Source organism: Hakea prostrata, chromosome 3, assembly GCF_041222555.1.
Source record: "Hakea prostrata isolate BN-2017 chromosome 3, UWA_Hpros_2, whole genome shotgun sequence".
NCBI classification, from domain to species: domain Eukaryota; kingdom Viridiplantae; phylum Streptophyta; class Magnoliopsida; order Proteales; family Proteaceae; genus Hakea; species Hakea prostrata.
The window spans coordinates 49,644,263-49,667,235 of NC_142602.1; the positions used below are offsets into that span (position 1 = coordinate 49,644,263).

The 22,973-nt window shown below is 38.5% G+C and overlaps 1 protein-coding gene across 1 annotated transcript in view; it reads right to left on the reverse strand.

Moving 5' to 3' along the window:
- Positions 1 to 22,973, reverse strand: part of LOC149022403 (PAP/OAS1 substrate-binding domain superfamily) — a 53,374-nt gene that overhangs the window by 12,629 nt on the left and 17,772 nt on the right. The window contains exon 3 of the mRNA XM_089150522.1: positions 22,696 to 22,788. Coding sequence (XP_089006648.1) covers positions 22,696 to 22,788 — 93 coding nt within the window. The remainder of the gene's footprint in view (positions 1 to 22,695; positions 22,789 to 22,973) is intronic.

The following is a 22,973-nucleotide window of genomic DNA, read 5'->3' on the forward strand; positions in this document are numbered from 1 at the left end:
GTTGACACCCCTATTCTCAACATTGTCATTCTTCCTATGCTTATTATGGTAATAGATTTGCAATTCTTTTCAATATTATGCATTCTAAGTTTTGTGGCCCTACTCCCACTACCTCCTTGTCTGACAGTAATAAGGGATTCTGTGACAACCAAGGTTCAAATAAGCCGGGGTTAAGACTAGTAAGCAAGGTTTTCTTTGTAGAACCTAGGGAGAGCAAAACCAGCTTTAATTGAGCCGACTAGATCTAGGTCAAATCAACACAGCTGTTCTTCTGAAAAGGGCCAAAACAATGTTCCTATAAACAGTGTCACAGTCCCCCTTTTGACCTTGGTGGGATCATGGAAGGCAATATCACCGAATTTCGGTGATATCGCTACTGAGCGAACCGAAAGGTTGCCCCGAAACGAGATTGGCAGAATATCGCTGATTTCTTGGCGATATCTCACCATTTTTTGCTATTTCTCGCTGTTTATTGCCGAAATCAGAGATAAACACTGAACTTCGCTGCTGCTAGGGCCGGCAGCGGTCTCCAACTGTGTGTCACCATGCTCGCAGCAAGCGATCTAAGCATATTCCTAGATAGAGAAAGAGAAAGAGAAAAGGAGAGAGAGAGAGAGAGAGAGAGAGAGAGAGAGAGAGAGAGAGAGACTGCTGTTGAGAAGAAATACTTGCAGAGAGAGGTTAGGGACGAAGAGTGGGAGAGAGAGAGAGAGTTACAAAGACAGAGATTTTTGTTTGAACATTATTTTATTATTGCTTTTACATTGACTAATTGATGTTTTGTACTTTTGTAAGAATATTTTATATTATCTTATTAACTTTTTAAGCTTTACATTTATGTTATATAGATACTTGCACCGAATTGCATTGATGTTTTGCTTTTACGTGGAAGTGGAACTGCAGACCATTTAATGAATGTCTTTTCAAATATTTCTAATATTTTATTTTGAACAAAACTTTTATACAAGGTAGCGAAATCTCACCGAAATCTCGGTGAGATTTCGCCATATCGCCCGTTTCTCTGGGTAGCGAACACAGTGAACCGGGTGAAATTTCGTTCCATGGGTGGGATATTATCAGAAGATTGGGGCCTAAGACGAGATACCTAGAAGAGCATTTATGGACACTAAATACTAGAGACCTTACTAGAAATTTCTGATTATGCCACTCCCTTAGTTTCTATTTCTCTTAGTTTCTAATTTCCGAATTAGAAGCTGAGAATCTCATTTTAATAACTAAGCAAAGTAGTTTCTATTTTCAGATTAATGCTTTTTCCTTTTTGTCCAAGAGCCTTGTTCTATATGTATGTAACCAGCTGTTCACAGCACAGCCAATAATGATGATTTGAATATTGATTGATGATGCTTTGCTTTGAGTATGCTATTCTCTGGTGAGTCTGGTCCAAGCATCTGCAGTTGTTTACCTCCATAGAAGCTTCATTCTAGCCAAGACTAATCATACTTTTGGTTGATAATTTGTATTAAAACCTAACTAACTAATTTATATCCGTGTTCCTAGATTTTGTTTCATGGACTATTTGGAGCTAAGCTACTCCTAGTCTTAGCTCTACATTAGTTTTCACGTAAAACTCAACATGTGCTAGGCTAGTCAAAACCGGTTAAAAGTTGAAACTAGGTATTTATAAGTTGAAACTATTGAAATTTCTAAACTATGTTGAAACTAGTAGAAATTTGATATCTTTTAAATTCCCTAAGTTTCTGTCTAGGTTATCAGCAAAAGTTGAGATATATCAGTCGGCGTCAACAATTTCAATTGGGATTTGTTCCATATATTGGCTATCACTATTTTGTTTCCTTTGTTTATGATTATTGTTGATCCACTTGGATCTTTATGATGAAACCAAATAATGATATCCATTATGTTCAGGTTTCAAGTATTGGCAGAGACCAGACAAGACTAGATGGACCAATATGTATTGGTATCATGAACCATCAAGACATACATACCAATTCCATAGTGCACCTTCTGCATCCCATTGTATCAGTTCATACGGTGTGACATGAAACGATGCAGATAATATGATCAAAATACATTGCAATATGGACATTTTCTTAACAAAAGACATTTAAAAAATAGTATCATACCACAGATGTTATTTCAAAAAAAAAAATGAAATGTTCAGAATATGATGATATGCATCAACTATCAACTCTTATCGACATGCATCAGCCACAACTGAAAATCTAATTTTCACTGGTTATGTTTCTCATAGAACTCAATAGAGATGCAAAACAAAGCTCCATTTGGGGCCAAAACTTCAAATTTTCAGCATTTTCATGATGTAACCATGGTGGGAAAGATCAGCGAAATATCGGCAAAACTTGGCAATATTTCGCCACTTCGACACAATGAAACAAAAATGCCAGCAAAACGATATTTGCCAAAGTTTGGCGATATATTGCCGAAGAGTCGAACCGGCGATATATCACGACTTTTCAAAGATATTGCGAGAAGTCGGTGATTTCTCATGATAAATTCGTCAATAATCTTGGAATTTCTCCGAAACTTCGAAAATATGAAGGATTCTATAGTGGAATCTTCAAGGTCAACAGACAATCTTACCAATTCTATCCAAATGATTCAGGCCTCAAAAGGCAACGTGCCAAATGAGGTTAGGAAGGAGAATCTACATGGAATAATTTGTGGAAATAATTCAAATTAGGAAGGCATTTTGTAGCGAAATCTACTAGGCAACCTTACCAATTAGATTCCAATGATTTGGGCCTCAAAAGGCAATGTGCCAAATGTGATTAGGGAAGAGAATATGCATGGAAGAATTTATGGAAACAGCTCAAATTACTAAGGGATTTTGTAGCGGAATCTTCCAGGTCAACGAGCAAACTTTCCAATTTTGTCTCAATGATTCAAGCCTCAGAAGGTAATATGCCAAATGTAGCTAGGGAGGATAATTTGCATGGAAGAATTTAAAGGAAGTAATTCAAACAAATCTAGTGTGTGACTTTGGTCATGATCAAACAAATGATGACTTGGTGAAACTTGACGAGAAGATTCCACAAAACGATTATTTTAGGTACCTTGACTCAACCAAAAATAAAAAAAAGTGATATAGAGGATGATGTTTCCCAAAGAGTAAATAGGGTGGATCAAGTGGAGAGGTACGTCCAAGTCTTGTGCTATCAACATAATTAATAAAACTCAAAATAAAGCAACCAGCTATAACATATGGTATAGAGTGTTGGGCTATTAAGAAGCATCATAAATAAACTTAATGCAACAAACATGAGGATGCTAAGATGGATGACTGGAAAAACTAGGAAAGACAAGGAAAGCATGATAATTGAGGAGTAGCCATGATAAATGATAAGCCACAAGCAAGTCGATTGAGGTGGCATGGCTACATCCAACGGAGGCCTTTAAATGCCCCTGCATAGAGAAGTCATTTAATCTAGAACGAAGGAATCTAACGAACTAAGGTAGGCCTAAGATAACCTCAAGAGAAGTGGTGAGAAAGGAAATGCATAGCTTAGGCCTAATATCTAGTATAGCCTCAAATAAAGCTGACAAGAAGGAAGGATCCATGTAACTTGGGACAAGGCTTCTTCTTGTTGTTGTTGTTATTGGTTATGTAGTGACTAGAATGACAAAGTTGAGATAACTACGCTAAAATTATAATTAATTGATGTGAAATAGGAACTAGGCTATAGTTGATTTATGCAAGCCCTAGGTCCATTATCCTCTTCAAGTGAATCGAAGTCCTCTAAGGTTTTTAATGCCCTGCAATTGTGGGAATAGGGCTATTCTGAAAGTTCTAGGGTTGGAAATTGGGTAGGGCTACGTTTGGCTAGGGTTTTGCAATTCAAGCTTGACTCCTTGTTGTCTTGTAAATTCAGCATTGAGTATTTGAGTTTTGGGGCTTTATAGAAATTAGGTTTCAAGACTCAAGGGTTCTATAGTTTGAACTAGGGTTATGGTTAGGGATCTTTTAGGTTTGAGGGAAGTTGATACAAAAAGGACTTGGGTTTCGGATGATTGGTTAAAGAGAATTAGGAATTTGAAATTTTAGGGTTTTAGGGTTTCTAGTGAAGAAGCTGAATTGAAGAGCTTTTAGGGTTTAGATGAGGGAAAGGGATGGAGGTATAGTGTGAGTAAGGGGATGAGGAAGGTAACCCTAAAGGAAGTAGGTTTTAGGATGAAGGGTTTGGAAATTATCGTTGAAAATATAGTTAGGGTTTCTAGGGTTTTGAGAATTTAGGCCAGCAAAGGAATTGGGGTTTAGAGTCTTTAGACTAGGGTTTGGTTCAACCAATTGTGCTGAAACTAAGAGGGAAGGGCACTAGGGTTAGGGGGATGAGGTTTCTATGGTTTGGGACAGATCAAACTGTTAGATTGCAACAGATCTAACTTTGAAATTTAGGTCTCTATAAAAGTCCTAAACTTCCAGAGAAGTTCCAGAAAAATAGAAAAGAGGGTGACATGGGAATTAGGGTTATGGTGTTAGGGCTTTGGGATGGGGAAGCAGCCTACCAGTGGAAACAGAGGAAGGGCTAGGGCTTGGGTGGGTTTATTATACTGGATTGTAGAAGGGACCTTGAAGAATGTAAAAACTGCAGAATTCTTACTCACAAACCACAATACAGCCACCAATTCCCTCCTAGGGAACCCATGACTGCTCACTTGCTCCTTCAGTTCTCAAATTTATTCATCAAAACGTAATCTGAATTTTACATAATAGAGAAGCTTATTTATAGCCTTTTAGAAAACTCACAAAACGACTTGAATTTGGAAAATTAATCAAACTAGGATTCCTACTTGGACTAAAGACTCATACTCTTACAAGGACTCTATCTTACTCTAGAATTATTCAAATTGAAAAATAGTAGTTAAGAATCCTTGTAGGAAGTAGATTGTAACTAGGGGAATCGATCCCTTACTTCTTGGGAATCAACCTAACTAGGACTCTTCAATAACTTGATAAGTAAAAACTCAATTTCAAAAATAAAAGTGAAGTAGGATCCTACTAGCATACTGGATCCAACTAAAGGAATCCTTCTCTAATAAGGACTCCTAACTAGACTAGGACTCTCTCAAAACTTAACAACCAAGGACTCGTACCAAAAACAAAAGTAGATCAAAACTCCTAACAGGACTTTGATCAAACTTGGACAGATGGGTTTGACTAGGGAACCCAAAATGACCAAGATGCCCCTATGCTGCTGAAATTCTCTGGGTTGCTGGTAGGGCTGCAAGGTAGTAGTAACCTCACTAGGCCCTCTTTGGGTGGTCCAGTTCACATCATTAGCTCACCAGTTTGAGACTAAGGATCTTGAACTAGTTAATTGCTTCCCAGGGGTTGAGGTATCCAGATCTAAACAGGGGGAAAAAAGAAACAAAAGTGTTAGGGTGCAAACCAGCAAACTCCCCAGTTGATCAAAAACACGAGCTTAGTGAAGATCGTGCTTCTTCTCTTATAGATGCAGAGTACCAAAGGTTGGCTGGAAAACTGAACCAAGTCTCTTTGACTTGGCTAGATGGCACTTATGCAGTGGGTATGGTGAGCCAAGTTATGACCCAAATCAGGCTACAGTACTCTTTACATGGAGAAGTAAAAAACAACCAGTTTAGCCAGATCTGGTGCAGTGTTAGAATTTAGAACCATGGTTCATGGAGTGTGAACTCATACAGATGAAGTGGTTGATCCAAGAGAAGGGATTTGACATTGATGGACCTATGTGGCTCCTCTATAACAAGGTTGGTATAAGAATTGCTCATAATCGCATGCAACTAGATCGAATGAAGCACATTGAGGTTGATGGGCATTTAATAAAAAAGAAGTCATATTCGGGTTGCATTTTGTTGGTTGGATCAATTAGTGGATTTGGTTTACTTATTTAAATTGTTATTTCTTATTTACTAAGAAAGGGTATTTATGTAATATTGTACTTTCCGCTTTGTTATAAAGAAACACATTGATCAATCAAACCACTCTACCACAATCAATTTTTTCAACATGGCATCAGAGCCAAAAATCGATTAGGAAAGAAATGGAAAAAAAGAAACAAAAAGGAAGCTCTCTCAAGTTATGAGACTGGTGAGATTGGCTGAGAACCTATAACAGGAACAATCAATTGAAAAAATCAATGTTGTTATCCCCCAGAAAGAAGCCTCTCACTGACGCTGCATCCTCAGCTTCAACCACCATTGCCGCAACCGCCGCTGCTACTGCATCACCTTCGCCCAAGGTGCAGAATATCAGCAAAATTCGTCATTTCGCCCTCTGGAGAAACCATCAAAATGGCGAATTTCGTGATATTTTGGGCAAAGTTCTAAAATGTCACCAACTCATCAAAGAAGATAAGGGATGGCAACTTTACCAAAAACTTCAATCTGTCAAACACATCCAAGTCCAACCAGTCCTTTTCATTCGTCTGCTTAAGCTCAACTTCCAAGAAACCAAACTTTATTTGATTTTTTTCTTTATTTAATCATGTTCAACTTCCAAGAAACAGCGTATTGCAATAATCTAAGCTAAAAGAGGAGAAATTATCTAGCTTTCTTGATGGAAAACCAGCAAGACTCAAGCAGAGCTGCAGATGGGGGGAAAATCACTAAAAAACCTACCCCAAAAAATCGACAAACAGCTACTGTGCAGGCAATCCAAGAGCCAAACTATTACCGGAGAGATATTAGAACAAAAGCGACCAAACCTAGCAATGATCAGAGCAGAGTGCAAATTTAAATCGTCTTGAAGTGCGCAAATCAGAGCTGCAGGCAGCGGATCTATAAGCAGAAATTCTGGCAAAAAATTTTGGAGAATGGATTGCCTAATTAAGGCAAGATGTTGCACCTTAGTGTAGCAAATCTTTACATCAAAGAGAAGGGCAGGGACATTTAGAAAAGAGAATCGGAGAGAGCAAGAAATTAGGGTATAAATAGAGAAGAAAAGGTTGTTTGCCACAAACTTTCACTGACATTTCGCAGGTTCGGCGATTTTCCGGCTAGATTGCCATGATTTCTAGCAACATAATCTCATTTTTCGGAGGCTGTTTACTTAGTTCCTCACCAAAACAGCAGAAATTTGGCGAATTGTTTTTCCATGCCTCAGCCTTCTACAACCAGTCTTCCCTTCATCGCCTGACCTGCAATCAATCCTTCTGCCATCAACCAGAACCTATTACACCCATTACTAACCTAAAATAACCATCGCCTTCAACCTGGAACTACTTACAGACCTGAAACCACCATCGTCTTCAACTGCAACTCCCTGACAACAATCGCCTTCATCTGTTCCTCTCCTCTTAGCCATCGCACCAGCACCCATCGACCCCGTTTGCTTCCCTTTTTGAATCACAAGAACCTTGTGACCTGAAAACACAAAAAGAACACCTTCCGCCATGCTCTCTTCCATCATCTTTGTATTCTTCTTCTACCAAAGTCGACTTCTGGTTTATTGCCTTTGAACCCGAGACGTAGTTACCAACGAATAAAAAATCTAATATTGTTCCTTATCCTAAAAATCCCTAGAAATCCCTAGATTTATTTGGGTGGTTATAAGCTATTCAATAATGTGACGTTTCAGCTGTTGTTTCAAAAAGGATGAAGACTGAAGAACAGAAACAAAGTCTTTCGCATACATGGCAACCACCTATGGCACTACTGCTCCCACTAGCTCCGAACATTATCTCGTTCTTCCTCATTGGTAATATTTGAAAGAACAAATTATTTGATACGGTCTTAATCTGCAAACCTAATTATTGCCAAAAGAGGACTTGTAAGACACATTACGCGCACCACTATCAAGCCTACAACCACAAGTGCTTCTCAGCATAAGTGGATCTCGAATGACTTTCTTATCATGTCGTTCTTTTGAATTCCATGAATTCAAATCTTGTCTGTAGATAGTTATTGCTTGATATTGCAACCCAAATCTGGAAGGCTACTATATAAACATATGGTAATGAAGGAATGATGCACAGGTTTATAAATTACCGAAGAAGGTTCATGAGACTACCCAAAAGGAACTTACTATAGCTCAGTACTATGCTAAATCACCCTCTCTTCGGCAGCAATTAGATCACTATGGGGACTATCACCCCCCATGAATCCTAATGATGTGGCTACCTATAGGAAGCATGTTGATAAGATTCGGGTTTATAATACTTTTGGTTGATTTGAATGTGGAGTATGATCAAATTATGGTGCAAGTGGTTAGTTGTTCACCTTTTCTTACACTAATACAATCCTATGTAGGGCTACAATTGGGCCGGGCTTTTGCAATCCCAAGCCCAGCCCTATATGTTCTAATCTAAGCCCATTCCCGCCCTGCCCCTAGTTCAGGGCCAAGGATAGTCCTTGGCCTTAAGCCCTACAGGGCCAAGCCAAGCCCATTCCCACCCTAATTGGCCCTAATTGGGCTGGGTCAAGATGGGTTGGCCTGATTGGCCCTAATTGGCCCTGGTCCTGGCCCTAATTGGCCCTGGTCCTGACCCTAATTGGCCCCCGGTCCCCGATTACCCCGATTGGCCCCGATTGACACCCGATTAGCACCGATTGGCCCTATCCCTAGCCCTGATTGGCCCTGATTAGCCCTTATTAGACCTGATTAGCCCTAATTGGCCCTGTCCCTGGCCCTAATTGGCCCTGACCCTGATTAGCCTTGTCCCTGGCCCTGATTGACCCTATCTTGGCCCTAGCCTTAATTGGTCCTATCCGTGGACCTAAAATATCAAATGTAAATTCATAAAAAATAAAAATAAAAGTATCATAAGTAAATTAAAAATAAAATTTATAGAAATATAAGATGATTCAAGCTCATACAAAATGATAAAATAATCAATAAGTTGATAGTGTTGCTTTAAACATAAATAAATTCATACTCCATAATTCTATATTGATCTCTGAAATTCTCTCATTGCTTTGATGACGGAAATTGAAAATCTCTCCCATTACTTCGGTGATGGAAATTGAAAACCCCTCCCATTAATTTCCTTATTCAACAAAAAAAGAAACCATATTCAAAACTTTGTTAACAAGTAAATCAACGATAATTTAGTATTAATATTTTTTTCGTAGTTAAAGAAAATTATATTTTAGTTACAAACATAGCTATATGTCCTTAATAAGTTTTTTTTTCCTAAAATATCAGGCAAAAGAAAGATGTTAATATTCATGATGAGAAGTTGGGGTGTAGATTTGTTAGATATTAATTCTCTATACACTTATATTAATCTCGCCTTAGCCAAAAAAAAAAAATGATTTTTTTGAACTAAAAATGACTTAGTTTGAAAAATAAAAATTATATTAAAAATAATATAAAAAGTGAATTCATAGTCTAATATGATCAAAATGACTGAAGGTCAAAGTCGAGACTTATAGTTATATCAATGTTAATGTGAAGATTAGGGTAAAAATCTAATACATGATCAGGAGTCAAATTAACATTAAGACTAGAGCCAAAATTAGAGTCAAGATCGGGCCAAAATCAGGTTGAAGCTTATTACATTTGTAATTAAGATATAATTTATTTTTATTATTTTTTTACAAAACATGATCATATTTTTAAAATTTGACATGTGTCAAATATTCACCATGTGGATTATAATTAATTCCTCTCCAGACTCAAATCAGCGCCAAAATCATGGGCTTAAATCAAGGCCTAGATCAAGGCCAAGATTAGGGCCAATATCAGGGCTAGGATCAGGGCCAAGATTAGGGTCAAAATCAGGGCCAAGATCAGGGTCAAAATCAGGGCCAAGATCAGGGCCAAGATCAGGGCCAAAATTAGGGCCAAGATTAGGGTCAGAATTAGGGCCAAGATTAGGGTCAGAATTAGGGCCAAAATCAAGGCCAGAATCAGGGCCAAGATCAAGGCCAAGATCAGGGCTAGAATCAGGGCCAAGATCAGGGTCAAAATCATGGCCAAAATTAGGTCCAAAATCAGGGCCAAGCCCTTAGGGCCAAAATCTTTAGCCAAAGCCCTATTCGGGCTCAAGGCGGGCTTAGGGCGGGTCAGGGCCGCTAGGGCCGAACTTGCACCCATAGCCCTATGCCCTTGTTCAGTGTGAGGAAAGTCATCATTTGGTCATACATCGTGCTCCTATTGTAGAGAAGTTAGCATTATAGTCTGTTAGCACCAAATCTTATTCAACCAAAGAGATTGTCAAGTGTGAGCACTATCATAAACCATATCATACAAAGGCCAACTGTTGGAAGCTCCATAGGAAACCTGCTGATTTTGAGTAAAAAAGGGCACAAAGAAGAGGAAAACCGAAGGCTAATCTTTTTAAGATTGTTCCCACTGAACCCTCTGCACACATTGGTTTTTCACATGATGAATTGGCTACTGTACGACATATTCTGCAATCTTCTTCAACTAGTGCAGCCTCTACTACTATTTCCTCCACTACCCATACCAACTCCTACATTGCTACTTTAGGTAAAACTTTTACAAGCTTTCATGTTTCTTCGGTTTCTGCTCCTTGGATTATTGATACAGAAGCCACAAATCATATGACAAGTTCATCCTCTATTTTCTTGCATTATTCACCAACTTCCACGAAAGATAAAGTTTGAATAGTTGATGACTCTTATTCTTCTATTTCTAGAAAAGAGACCATTCAGCATTCTCCATCACTTTCTTTTGTCTAAATTTTTGCATATCCCTTCCTTCTTTAATAACTTGCTTTCTATCAATAGTCTTACCTATGACTTGAATTGTAATGTGACTTTTTTTCCATCCTGTTGTGTCTTCCAGGATCTAGTAAAGGGGAAGGAGATTGGATGTGGTAAACTAGAAAATGGACTTCATCTGTTGGAGTCGATTGGACGATCTACTTCTGCGTTGGCTACATCTTCTCATCAGATCCATTCGATTATGTCAAACCTTCATCAATGGCATTGTACGCTAGGTCACTCCCCTCTAAGAACTCTTAAGAAAGTATTTCTTGATTTAGTTTCTTATTGTAAGTTTGTAACAAGGATGAAATTATTTTTTTTGTGTGAAGCCTGCATTTTCGTGAAGCAAACTCATTCTACTTATTAACCTTCACTTCATAATAGAAAATCTATTCATTTTGTGATAATTCATACTGATGTTTAGGGTCCTTGCTAACATGTGTCTATTATTGTCCATAGATACTTTATTGCTTTCATTGATTGTCACTCGTTCTACTTAGATTTATCTTTAAAAACAAAAAAATGAGGTTTTCCAATGTTTTCAAGATTTTCATAATATGACTAAAACTCAGTTCAATGACACTGTGAAGATCTTTCACAGTGAGAATGACACGAAGTATCTTGATGGTGAAGAGATATCTTTTTGACTCTAGCAAAATATACCAAACTAGTTGTGCTGATACGGCAGCCCAAAATGGGGTTGCCGAAAGAAAGAACCGACACCTTTTAGGGATAGCCTATTCTATTATGATTGCAATGAATGTCCCTGACCAATGTTGAACTAATACCATACTCACTGCCTCTTACCTTATTAATAGGATGCCCACTAGGATACTTGGTCTTACGTGTCCTAAGGAGATTCTCCGGGGAGACTCTTCATTTGTTATCCCCCAAAAAATTTTGGATGTGTATTGTGCCAACATCACAGCCCACCAAAGTAATTTGGCTCCCCACAGCCTACGTTGCATATTTCTGGAGTATTTTTCTATTCAAAAGGGGTACAAATGTTATCATCCTCCTTCCAAAAAAACCATTGTGTGCATGGATGGAATTTTTAATGAATTTTACCCTTAATATACACCTCTCCAAGGGGAGAGTTCTAAAAGAGAGGTTTTCTTTCCAACTCCAGACTTTCCTACCACACACAGACTCCCACACACCACCACAGCACAACTTAGGAGTTTAGGAAAAGATTCCTAACCAAGGGGAGAGTATATCTAAGGACTGTAATTCTCCCCCTCCATTTTTTGACCCTTGTAAGGAACCTAGTCAAGCGGAGACCACTCCTGTGAAGCACACTATTGAGGTCTTTCAAATCAACATTGACTAGAATAAGGAGGTATAGACTTATTAAAGAAAGAATTACAATCGGCCAAAACCGGTGGAGAAAGTTGACATGTTACCACTTCAATCTCTTATTCCATAATCAAAATCTACCATTCCCCCTGAGGTATCTTCTTCTGATATTCCTATTGTCGTTACTCATTAAAAAATGAGTTAGATCTTGCACTTAGCATCCTATAACTAAATATATTTCTTATGACTCTTTGTCTGACTTACCATACTTTTATATACTCTTTATCATCTATTTCAGTTCCTAAGAGTTGGCAAGAAACCTATGCTAATAAAAGATGGAAGGCAGCTATAAGAAAGGAAATGCAGGCAATGAATAAAAATGGTACTGAGGAGCTGGTAACACTTCCTCCAGGAAAGAAAAAAAAAACTTGGATTGTAAGTGGGTGTTTGTGGTTAAACAGAATATAAATGGATCAGTCAATAGGTTGAAGGCTGGACTAATTACTAAGGGGTTTACCCAGACCTATTGGATAAATTATCAGGAGACCTTTTCCTCTATTGCAAAATTGAATACTGTTAGAGTTTTGTTGTTTGTAGCTGTGAACAAAGATTGGAACATGCACCAAGTAGATGTGAAGAATGCCTTCTTAGATGGAGAGTTAGAGGAAAAAGTTTATATAGAGATCCCACATGGCTTCTCTGATGACAGTATTGCAGGGAAAGTTTGTTGGTTGAAGAGGTCAATTTAAGTATTAAAACAATCTCGTAGATGTTGGCTTGGATGCCTCCAATAGGCAGTGCCTCTATTGGATACAAGCAGAGAAATGTTGAACCGAAATTAACCCAAACCCAACCAATTCCTCACCCACCCAGTCCACCCCTTTCATTTCCTGTGATCGAAAACCTAAACACCACCCAAAGCTTTGCGGCGGGGTCTAACATAACTGATTCCGTCACTTCTGCAACTCTCGGTGGCAATTGGGATTCACTCCTCTCTTCAAGACCGAGGGCAATCAATTGCCAGGGACTATGATGTTGCTTCCTCCACGACACCGATAAGTCGCACTCCATTGTTATCGCCCCCATCCACGGAGGCTTCGCCGGAGCTCGGGCCATCCCATCCGTCATCGCTCCAATGCTAGTGACTTCGACTTCTTCTTCCTTTGCATCATGCCTCGCCTCAGCCTTTGTTTTAAGAGCTTGATATTCAGTCGTTGCAAGATCGTGCTTTGGTGACCTGCTCTCCTCTGAATCCACTGCAATATTTCCTCCATCTGAAGCTTCATTCTGCAAAATGCCCGCTGGGATCCTAGCCACACCAAATCCTGTGACCAATTTGTTTTGTTCTACAACCTCTTCTGGTATTAGAAGTTCAGTGTTGTGCCTGATTGTCTTCCCATCACCAAAGTCTAGTTGCAAAGCATCCTTGAAGCTCGTCCAAGTAAATTCCATCCAATTCTTGCAATAGATCCAATCAAGTGCCTCTCCTTCCAAATGTTGGATCGCCACCCCTAGCCACTGCTCTTCCTCGATCTTGTTCTCCCAGCAGAACAAAAGAACCTCTAGAATCCATCTTTGAACTTCTCCTTCACCAAAAAACTAAGGCAGTGCCATTACCTCCCTAGGATCATGAATGTTCTAATACCAAGATGATAGGACCCCCTAATCTTCGATCTTAACTTTCCCAAATCAAAAATAAACACAGCATCTATTGATATCTACAGACTTCAAACAAGAAGATAACAACAGAATAATATTCATCATTGCAAAGTTCTGATCATCAATAAGAATAGATATAACTCTTAAGTCTATTCACTGATATTCAGTTCTTGGAATAAGACTAAACAATTAAATCTGCAAATAATAACATCACAGACTCACTACTCCACCTGAGAGGTTTCCCTCTCCCCCGCAAGCTCTGCTTGCTTCTCCTATTTTCTCCTCCCCTCCCCTGCTCCTCTCCCCTCCTTTTCATACCTACCTCACCAACGTAACAAACTCTAACCGACTCCCACTCTGCTATCCAATCTCCTTCTGCCAGCTGGAATGTATGCTCTGCAGCTCTTGGCCACAGCAGACTCGTGGTTGCTGTCCAATAGGGAACTGCCACCTATCCCATCCCCTGCCTCAGATGTTAGTGGTGCTATGTTCTCTTGTCCCTGCTGTAAGTGAGACTGTTTTCCCCTGTTTAACCTTGTGTTTGTATGCCTGAATAACAAGGTGCTTATCAGGTTGCAACTGATATTGCCAATAATCCTGTGCAACATGATCAAACTAAGCACATTGAGATTGACAGATTTTTTTGGTTAAACATGTATGCCTCTTATGAAATCTAAAGACCAAGTGGCTGATATTTTCACCAAGGGTTTGAAGGAAGGAGACTTCCTCCCTATTGTAGGCAGGTTGAGCATGACTCAACTTGAGAGGGAGTGCTAGTTGGTTCGGTTATGTTGGTGGATTTGGTTTATTTATTTAGATTGTTCTTTCTCATTGCCCAAGTAAGGGTATTTATGAAATATTATACTTTCCACTTCATTAAAAATAAAGGGGCTTGGGATCACATTGATCTATCAAACCATTCTGCCACAATCGATTTTTTCAACACATTTGCACTCCCTTTGTGAAGATAAGCAATCAAATAGCAGATATATCCACCAAGGGTGTCACTCCTAACCAGTTTAGTACTCTTTTATTCAAGATGGGGATGTATATTATTTACTTCTAACATGCTACTTTTCACTGGTTAATTATAAGTTAAGAGTAGTAATCTCATATTTTGTTACCTTTTACCTCCCTAGGGAGCCATAAATAAATCCAAGAATATGTTTGATGAAATAGTTTGGTGAAAGGCATGGTGTTACACACTTCCATGGTTTTCCCTCCATCTCTTCCACTTCATTTTCTTTTGCTTCCTCTTCCCATTCCCCTCTACTAAGTTAATACTCCTTTCTTACTAGAGTCAATCCACACATAATTTCTACCTGTATGTGCATACAAGCTTCTAGCAGCAAATAAGTTGGGGCCAAGGCTGCACAACACCAAGGAGGTGCACGCCCATTGGTGGTCATGTGGAGTAATAGTCCAGCAGCCTAAGGTGAAAATGATGGGTTACACTGTGATCAAAGTCATGATTCATGCACACATGGTGCATGCAGCCATGGGTGGTGAGACACTTGCCTTAGATTATCATACTGTCCCAATGTAGTTGTAGAGTGATAGCTATGACTGGAAAGTTGACTAGGTCAAACAATGTTAGGGTTCTGTCAGACCTAGAGTTAGATGGTTCCGCTAGGTTATGTTAATGTAGGGCAGTCTATAAATGAAGGTTGAATTTTAATGGTAGAAGGTGTGCTGGAATTGAACTGCAAACGAGTTACGGTTAGTTTTCTGGGTTTTTGAAAAGAAGAAAATGAAGGAACCTAGGTTTTCAAACAGTCAGAACAAAAGAGGAGAAGAAATCAGGCTTGGGATGTCAATCCTGTATGCATGGCTCAAGAGCACCAGAACTCTTAGATAAAACTTATATTCTTTGCTCAATCATCTCTAATTGATTTGGGATGTAGTATGCGTATAAAAATCACCTAAAATTCCTAATTTGATTCATCAAAGGACTCATCACTCAAAAAGACTCAATAAAGTAAATAAACTCACAATTGAATCTACCAAGCTATCAAGTTCCTAATCTAACACAAAAGCTAATCAGTGCACCAAGTTACCAACAATATCCCCATTTCATGGCTTATACATTAAGCGTGTTACATCAATAAACCACCCCAAAGTAAGAAGCCTAAGGCATATAGAACCTGTGAGAGATATGAGATATCATGATGTAACACAACAAGGGAGGTGTGCCCTTATCATGGTTTCATTGTTGCTTTAGGTCTTTACATGTTAGAGTCCTAGTCTAACTAAGTTTCCTACTAAGCTTTAATGCTTTACGCTTTATCGGGTAATTTTGGGATTTGTATCGCTTTTGTAGTTCTCTTTCGGTTTAGTATAAATATACGTGTTGGCAGGTATGGCAGAATAGACATCCCTATTCTCCCATTATTCCCATTATTCTGTCTTCTTCTCCCTCAATTTCTCTTTCTTCTCTGTACCCAGTACTGGTTATAGATCTGGGATTCTTTACATAGTATTAGAGCTTTCCTAACCACCACCTTTTTCTCTCCACAGTTGCTCATCTTAGGTTTTGTCAGAAGAAGGAAACCCTAGTTCATAGAAGAAAAAGAATCAGGGTTTTGTAAGCCAAAAATTGAAGTACATTCTTAGGTTCTTTAGTTTTGCTTCTGACCTTTGGTATCCCATTGTTTGATGGTACTGATTGGTTTCCAAAACTGATATCAACTGCTGCTATGGGAGTCATCGATTGCAGAATTCATGCATGGTTCTATTGTCTAACTTTTTCATTGTTTTTCTTGAATATTGGAATCCTTCTAGCTCCTGTTTACTGCAATCGATTTTATTTGTCGATCATACTGATCAGAGTCCGTTATTTCCATTACAAATTGAAACTTACTGGTGTATCGAGGGAAGATTTATCAATTGCTCCAATGTTAATGATTTCATAATTTGTGGTTTCTAGCAACCCAACCTCATGCTGTGAAGTTCACACGCATCTCTTAGAATGTGGTGTTGGGTTCTCGTTTTTCTGTGGCTGCTTTAGTTTGTTTCTGATATTTTGTAGTTCGAAGGTTTGGCCAATCAATGGAGATTATTTGATTATTTGAGTTAGAAGGAGAAGGCATTGAACCCCTTAATCCTTTTATTTCGTTTTTTTGTCTGCCTTGTTTTGGTTTCAGAAACTAGAATTGTGGAATAGACCTGCACCTGCAAAATTCTTCAGATCTCTCTCATCTTCTGCTAGTTTTTTCCAGCCACTTGTGTATTTGGAAGGACTTTAGTGCGACTCCAAACCTCAAAATTCTTTTGAAGGATACCTTCAGAAGAGGGAGATCCAAGCACATGACCGCAGCACTGCTTTCCGCTTGGTTATTGTTAGAGGTCAGGGGTAAAAAGGGAAAACAGGGTTAAAATATTAGATATTGATAACATTATTACCCTATTTTTCGTGATTTCTTCTTTCATTTTTGAGTTTCCTAATATGAGTTGTATTGTGATTTCATTCTATAAATAAAGGACTTAGATCGATGGGAAGCTCTCAAGTTAGAAAGCCTCCAAGGTTCTCTTCCGCAGATCTTCTTCTGCCATCTTTCTTCTCTGGCGCTGCAAATTTACATGGTACCAGAGCCAGAGATCCTCTAATCTCTTTCGATTCAAAGCTTTTATGGTTTGGAGTATACCTACAACTCTGGGAGAAGTTATCGCTGCAGTATGAAGCGTTTTTAGGTCTCGATTTCCACGAAACAGCACCTGAAGCTGTAACTCTCTAGTTAGAAGATCTGAGGAGATAAACTTCTCAAAACTTCTATTTTGGTTGATGAATTGATTGCACAGCTTCTGGCCTTAATTTCTGAGAGGTTAGTACCCTGATTGTGCTTTCTTTCAAATGTTTTATGGGAGAACTGTGAGATATTTCTGCCAGATTTATTTCTCTGCTGTTTGGAGTATTGTCTGCCCAAGAAGCTAATGCTGGTGGCTAGATCAAGCACAGATTCTTAAGTATAGCACCATGGCACAGGTCATTTGTGAGTTTCTGTGACCAGACAAATGTTGAAAGAGCTAGGCTTTAGTGGTTATATTCATAACAAGCTAGGAATATTTGATCTATATGTTACAGCTTGAGGAGGAGCAGTAGAGGTCAGGTGAAAAAAGGGGAAAACAGGGTTAATTACAGATCTCGAGTTAGTGCCTGGCACTAACTAAAGAACAGTGTTTCCCTATTTTTCTTGGTTTCTTCTTTTGTTTTGGAGTTTCCTATTCGGAGATGTATTTGGTCTCATTGTATATATAAAGGACTTCACCAATGGGAGGCTTTCAAGTCAACAAAAGCATCCAAGTTTCTCTTCTCCAGATCTTCTTCTGCCTTCTTTCTTCTTCTTCTTTTCCTTCTTCTCTGGCTTTGCTACAAATTTATGGTTCTGCTAACCAGAGGTAGAAGACAACTCACTGTTGTATTTCCAATTCCGGTCATATATATTTATTCCCAACTTAACTCTAACCTTCCATTATTAATCCTTTTATTCCTGTTTTACCTCCCATTCCTGGTTGACAGCCTCCTTCTGATATGTTACATCCCATTAATTTAACACACGACACTCCATAAAAACTTATGTATATCTATAATTCTTCCATTTGGTCTTATTTACTTCCAGATATTTATTGTTTTCCTATTTATACTTCAGATTTGAGTTACCTAATGTTTGGGAGGGACGATAAGCAATCCAAAGCTGATCAGGATCCACACCAATTGGTTTTTGCATGAAAGGATGATGGTGCATATCTAGCATTTTACCATGATCAGGAGACTGGACTTCATTTTTGAGATTTTGAATATAAATTTATTAGGGATCCTATTGGCCCAGTGCTTTTGCTTATGAAATTTGTTGAGATGTTCATTGTTTGAGATAAGTATTGGTAACTTTTGATCATGCGCAATGCTCAGGTGGGGGAGGGGGCATTAAAGATGTCTACTGCAAACAATTTTGTATGGATTTAATGGACTCAAGAGTGAATGTAGCATTTGTCGGAATGCCTTCCTTGAGAAAGGTTTTTGTGTAAGCATGGGAGTTGCACTTTCATGAGATTTTTATGCAGGCACTACCGCTTTAATTTTATGAATTCTTTATGCATGCTGCATTTTGTGACCTTCAGAAAAGGGTGTTTGATGTCATTGTTAGGTGTTCTTTATTGCTTTTCTTGAAAGACATGGATTTATGACAATTGATTAGAGTGTTACTTTTGAGCGTGTTATGGTTCAAGACTGATGCTGCCTATCAACTTTATTCTTATTGTCCAACCCAAAGCTTTCTCTTGATTTGTTTACACTCCATCTTGAGTCTCAAAGATATAAGATATAATATGAGATACTATGATGTAACACAATAGGGGGAGTCCCCATGTTGTGGTTTCCTTCTTGTTTTACTTCTTTAGTTATTAGTGTCCTATTCTAAGTGAGTTTCCTATTAAGCTTTAGGCTTTAATTAAGTAAGAGTTAGGAGTTATATTACTTTAATAATTCTCTTTTAGTTTGTTAAATAGATGAGTTGGCTGGTACGGTAAAACAGACATTTTATCGCCCAGCCTTATTCTTCCATTATTCTCTCTTCTTCTCCCTCAGTTTCTCTTTCTTCTTCTCTCTACCCAATACTGGTTACAGATTCTGGGATTCTTTACAAAACCCAAATATGGGGGAAAAAAATAAAGAGTCATTTGAATCACAATTGGCACAAATGGACAATCCAAGCCGCATCAATATCCCAAACATTGGATTTGATTCAGTAATGATCCAGTGCACCTTACAATCATTCATCAAAATTTTTTGATGACCAGTAGAAAACAGCATCTGTTCAGTGGGACCTAACTCTAAGGTTTTGCACTAAAATCCAACCATCAATCAATCCTTCAATGGCAATCTAGACAGACCTATTCAATTGCACTTGATCATCATTTGTAGCAGCCACATTATCTATATTACCATTGACTCATCCTTTAAAATCCAAGCACGCTGCACACTTTATTATGGAAGCTGTTGGTATTCACAGTAGGCTTGCAAATCAAGATCCAAAAATTTCAAATTGATATCCAGCATTCCATGCAAAGTGATACATGGTCCATTGCTATTGAAAGTAGAAGATTTTGACCCTGATACCACATAATCTAGCTCTAGACTGGTACAAGACCAACTAGAAGCCAATGACCAGCTATGAACTACTAAATTCGGCTAGATCAAAATCAAATTAATGTTAGGGCTTTCAGTAGGATTAGGTAACACTGATGCAGGAGAGTCTACTAGAGAAGGTTACATTACGATATAATGGTGGAATGTGTGCTGGAAAGAACTATAAGGTTTTAACGGCCAGAAAGGGTTGTACTATGTCATGGAAGAGATCATATCGATGGAGGTTGATGAGCGGGAAAGAAGAAAGATGAGACCAACCTTCTCCAGAGGAAAGAACAGAGAAGAGAAGATATCAGGTTCAGGATGTCAATCCTGTGCGCAAGGCTCAACAGCACCAGAAGGACCTTACATTCTTTTCCCAAATCATCTTTAAATTGACATGGATGTACTCTATATATAAATAACAACAACAATAATAAGCCTTGTCCCAACTAAATGGGGTCGGCTACATGGATTCTTGCCCTCCAATCAGTTCTATTCGAGGTCATGCTAGATACAAGGCCTAAACTATACATATCCTTTCTCACCACTTCTCCTAAGGTTATCTTAGGTCTACCCCTAGCTCTTCTAGTTCCTTCAATATGGATTATATCACTTCTCCATACAGGGGCATTTATAGGTCTCCGTTGAACGTAGCCATGCCACCTCAAACGACTTTCTCGAAGCTTATCACTTATGGGAGCAACTCCCAGACCAACTCTAATATGATCATTTCTTATCTTATCCATCCTAGTTTTGCCACTCATCCATCTTAGCATCCTCATTTCTGCTACACTGAGTTTATCTATGTGATTCTTTTTACAGTCCAACACTCTGCACCGTACATCATAGCTGGTCAAACAACGGTCCTATAAATTTTCCTTTTAGCTTTAATGGAATCACCAATCACATAAGACCCCGGACGCACCTCTCCACTTCATCCACCCTATTTTGATTCTATATATATATACATATACATACCTAAAATTCCTAATTTGACTCGTAAAAGCACTCCTAATTGCTCTAAAATGCTCAATGAATTAAATAAACCCAAATCAAATTGATGAAATTTCCAAGGACATGCAGATCAAAGAGGCCCAAATAACCTACTAAGGTTGCTGCCAAGCGATTTCACTAGTTAGTTTGTTAAAAAGGGGCAACCAGATCATTTTGTTAATTCAATAAATTCTACAAAACAATTGTAATAAACAAACCCAAAAGTTTGGGCCACTGTTTAATTAGTTCTGGACAACTGTCCATGGGATTAAATAAAGGTTACAACTGCCAAGAATTCGTTTTCCTAGCTCAATGAGGATTAGTTAGGGTAGTTAGAGTTGCTTTAGGAGTGAGTTAATATAGATAATCTACTCCCCTTTTAGTTTCTAACTCTCCACACATGGGCTGAAGTCTGAATTTAATAGGATTAGGGTAGTTCATTAAAGAGTTCTATTCATTCTTCACTTAGGATTTCAAGCCATATAAGTATGCCCACCCAAGGAAGAATATGAAGGGTCAGTTTTTTGAGAAAATATTGGCAGTTTCCTAAGAATTCTTTCCTGTCATGGGATACTCTCATACTCTGGTGCTTAAAGTCCAGGGCAGAGAAGGGCATTGGTGGTTGAAATCTAGCCGGACACCCAAGGTGGGTTCAAGTCTTACATGAAAAAACTTGGTGCTTCAAGTCCAAGCTCTGTTTTGGCTGTGGTTCAGCCTGCACTTCATCTTCTCCATCGAATCACTGCCACTCCATTCAGGTTAGGAGCAGAGAAATATTTCCCCCTTTTCTATCCCCTTCTCTTTTTCTCTTTGGATCTACAGGCCATCCATCAAACCCTAGGTATTACCCATCCTTGGACCTTTGGTCCCATCATTGATACAGCCCTAAATCTGGATTAGAAGTACCATTAAAGGACCTCCATTAAAGCTTAACCCCTGCAACCTTGAATGGCTTTACATCCAGCCATTTGAATCTGATCTATAGCACCAAAAGGGACTGACGACCATAGCCCTTAGTCTCTTAAAGTTCCAGCCCATCCAAGCACTACAACCCCTTTGACTTGCCATCTCTAAAATCACTCAACTGAACTTAAATTTTAGGAAACCCCTGAACCTTCCCAAACTCAATTCAGTCCTGAATCCTGCTTAATGAAGCCTACCCAAAAAGCCACAGCCCAAATACCCACTAGACTGCCCTAAAAAGCCATTATCAACCTGCTCGAAATTTGCATTTTCTGGTTCTGAATTTGTCAGATCTTGGAGAAAAGGTGGTCGTGTTTGACTAGTTATCAACTATAACTAATCTGACTCCAACACTCAATTTAACTACTAAGCCCATGCATCATCTCCACTTTATGGACTTTTATATTAAGACCACTACATCAATAAACCCCTAATTTAGGCCTATAAATTTTAACCATGGAAAAAATAGTCTCTTCTAAGGCACAACTGACCCAACTGGATATGTTAACTGCATCACTTTTGGGCTCCATTTGTTTCATTTGAAAAATTATTTCATAACCTTCTTCCCCCCCCCCCCCCTTCAAAAAAAAAAAAAAGGAAAGCGCTTTTTACTCTACAGAAAAATAAAAGATAATAGGACATGAAAATTTAAAACACAGATTTCTTCTGGTGGAAAATAACATCCAAACACATAATTGGAAGTTATCTCCCAAATTTTATTTCATTTCATATGTTTATAAGGCAACCTATTGAAAGAAATGGAAAATGAGTGGTTTTAGTTCCTGTAAAGTATTTTTTGTTAAAAGGTAATGGAATCTTAGCATTTCAATACATGTGCCCAACTCTAAAGTTATATAGCTTGAAGCAAATGAGCTCAGCCAAGAAAGCATTAGTTCAGTAAAGCTTTTCTGCATATGAAACAGTTTATGTGCTAGCATGAACTTTCAAGGGAACCATTTAGTATAAATTGTGGAACTAGAACCTTTTGAGGGTTGTACAGATTATACCTGCTCAAGAAAGCATAATGTACAGAGTCCTCCCACTTGGTTGAAAGAGATATCTACTACAATATTCTGTACAAGACATTTCACGAGTTTAACCTGCCACCAGAAACCCCAATATCTAAGAGCACAGATTAGATGAAGTTACAAATATTGCTAAAACGAAAAAGCTATTAATTATACAGTAAACTAAACTAACTCCAAATTATTAGAATGCATAATGCTAACATCATCTTCAGAAGGATGCAGAGGAGAACTGAGTTTCCCAAGGGGTCACATGAAGC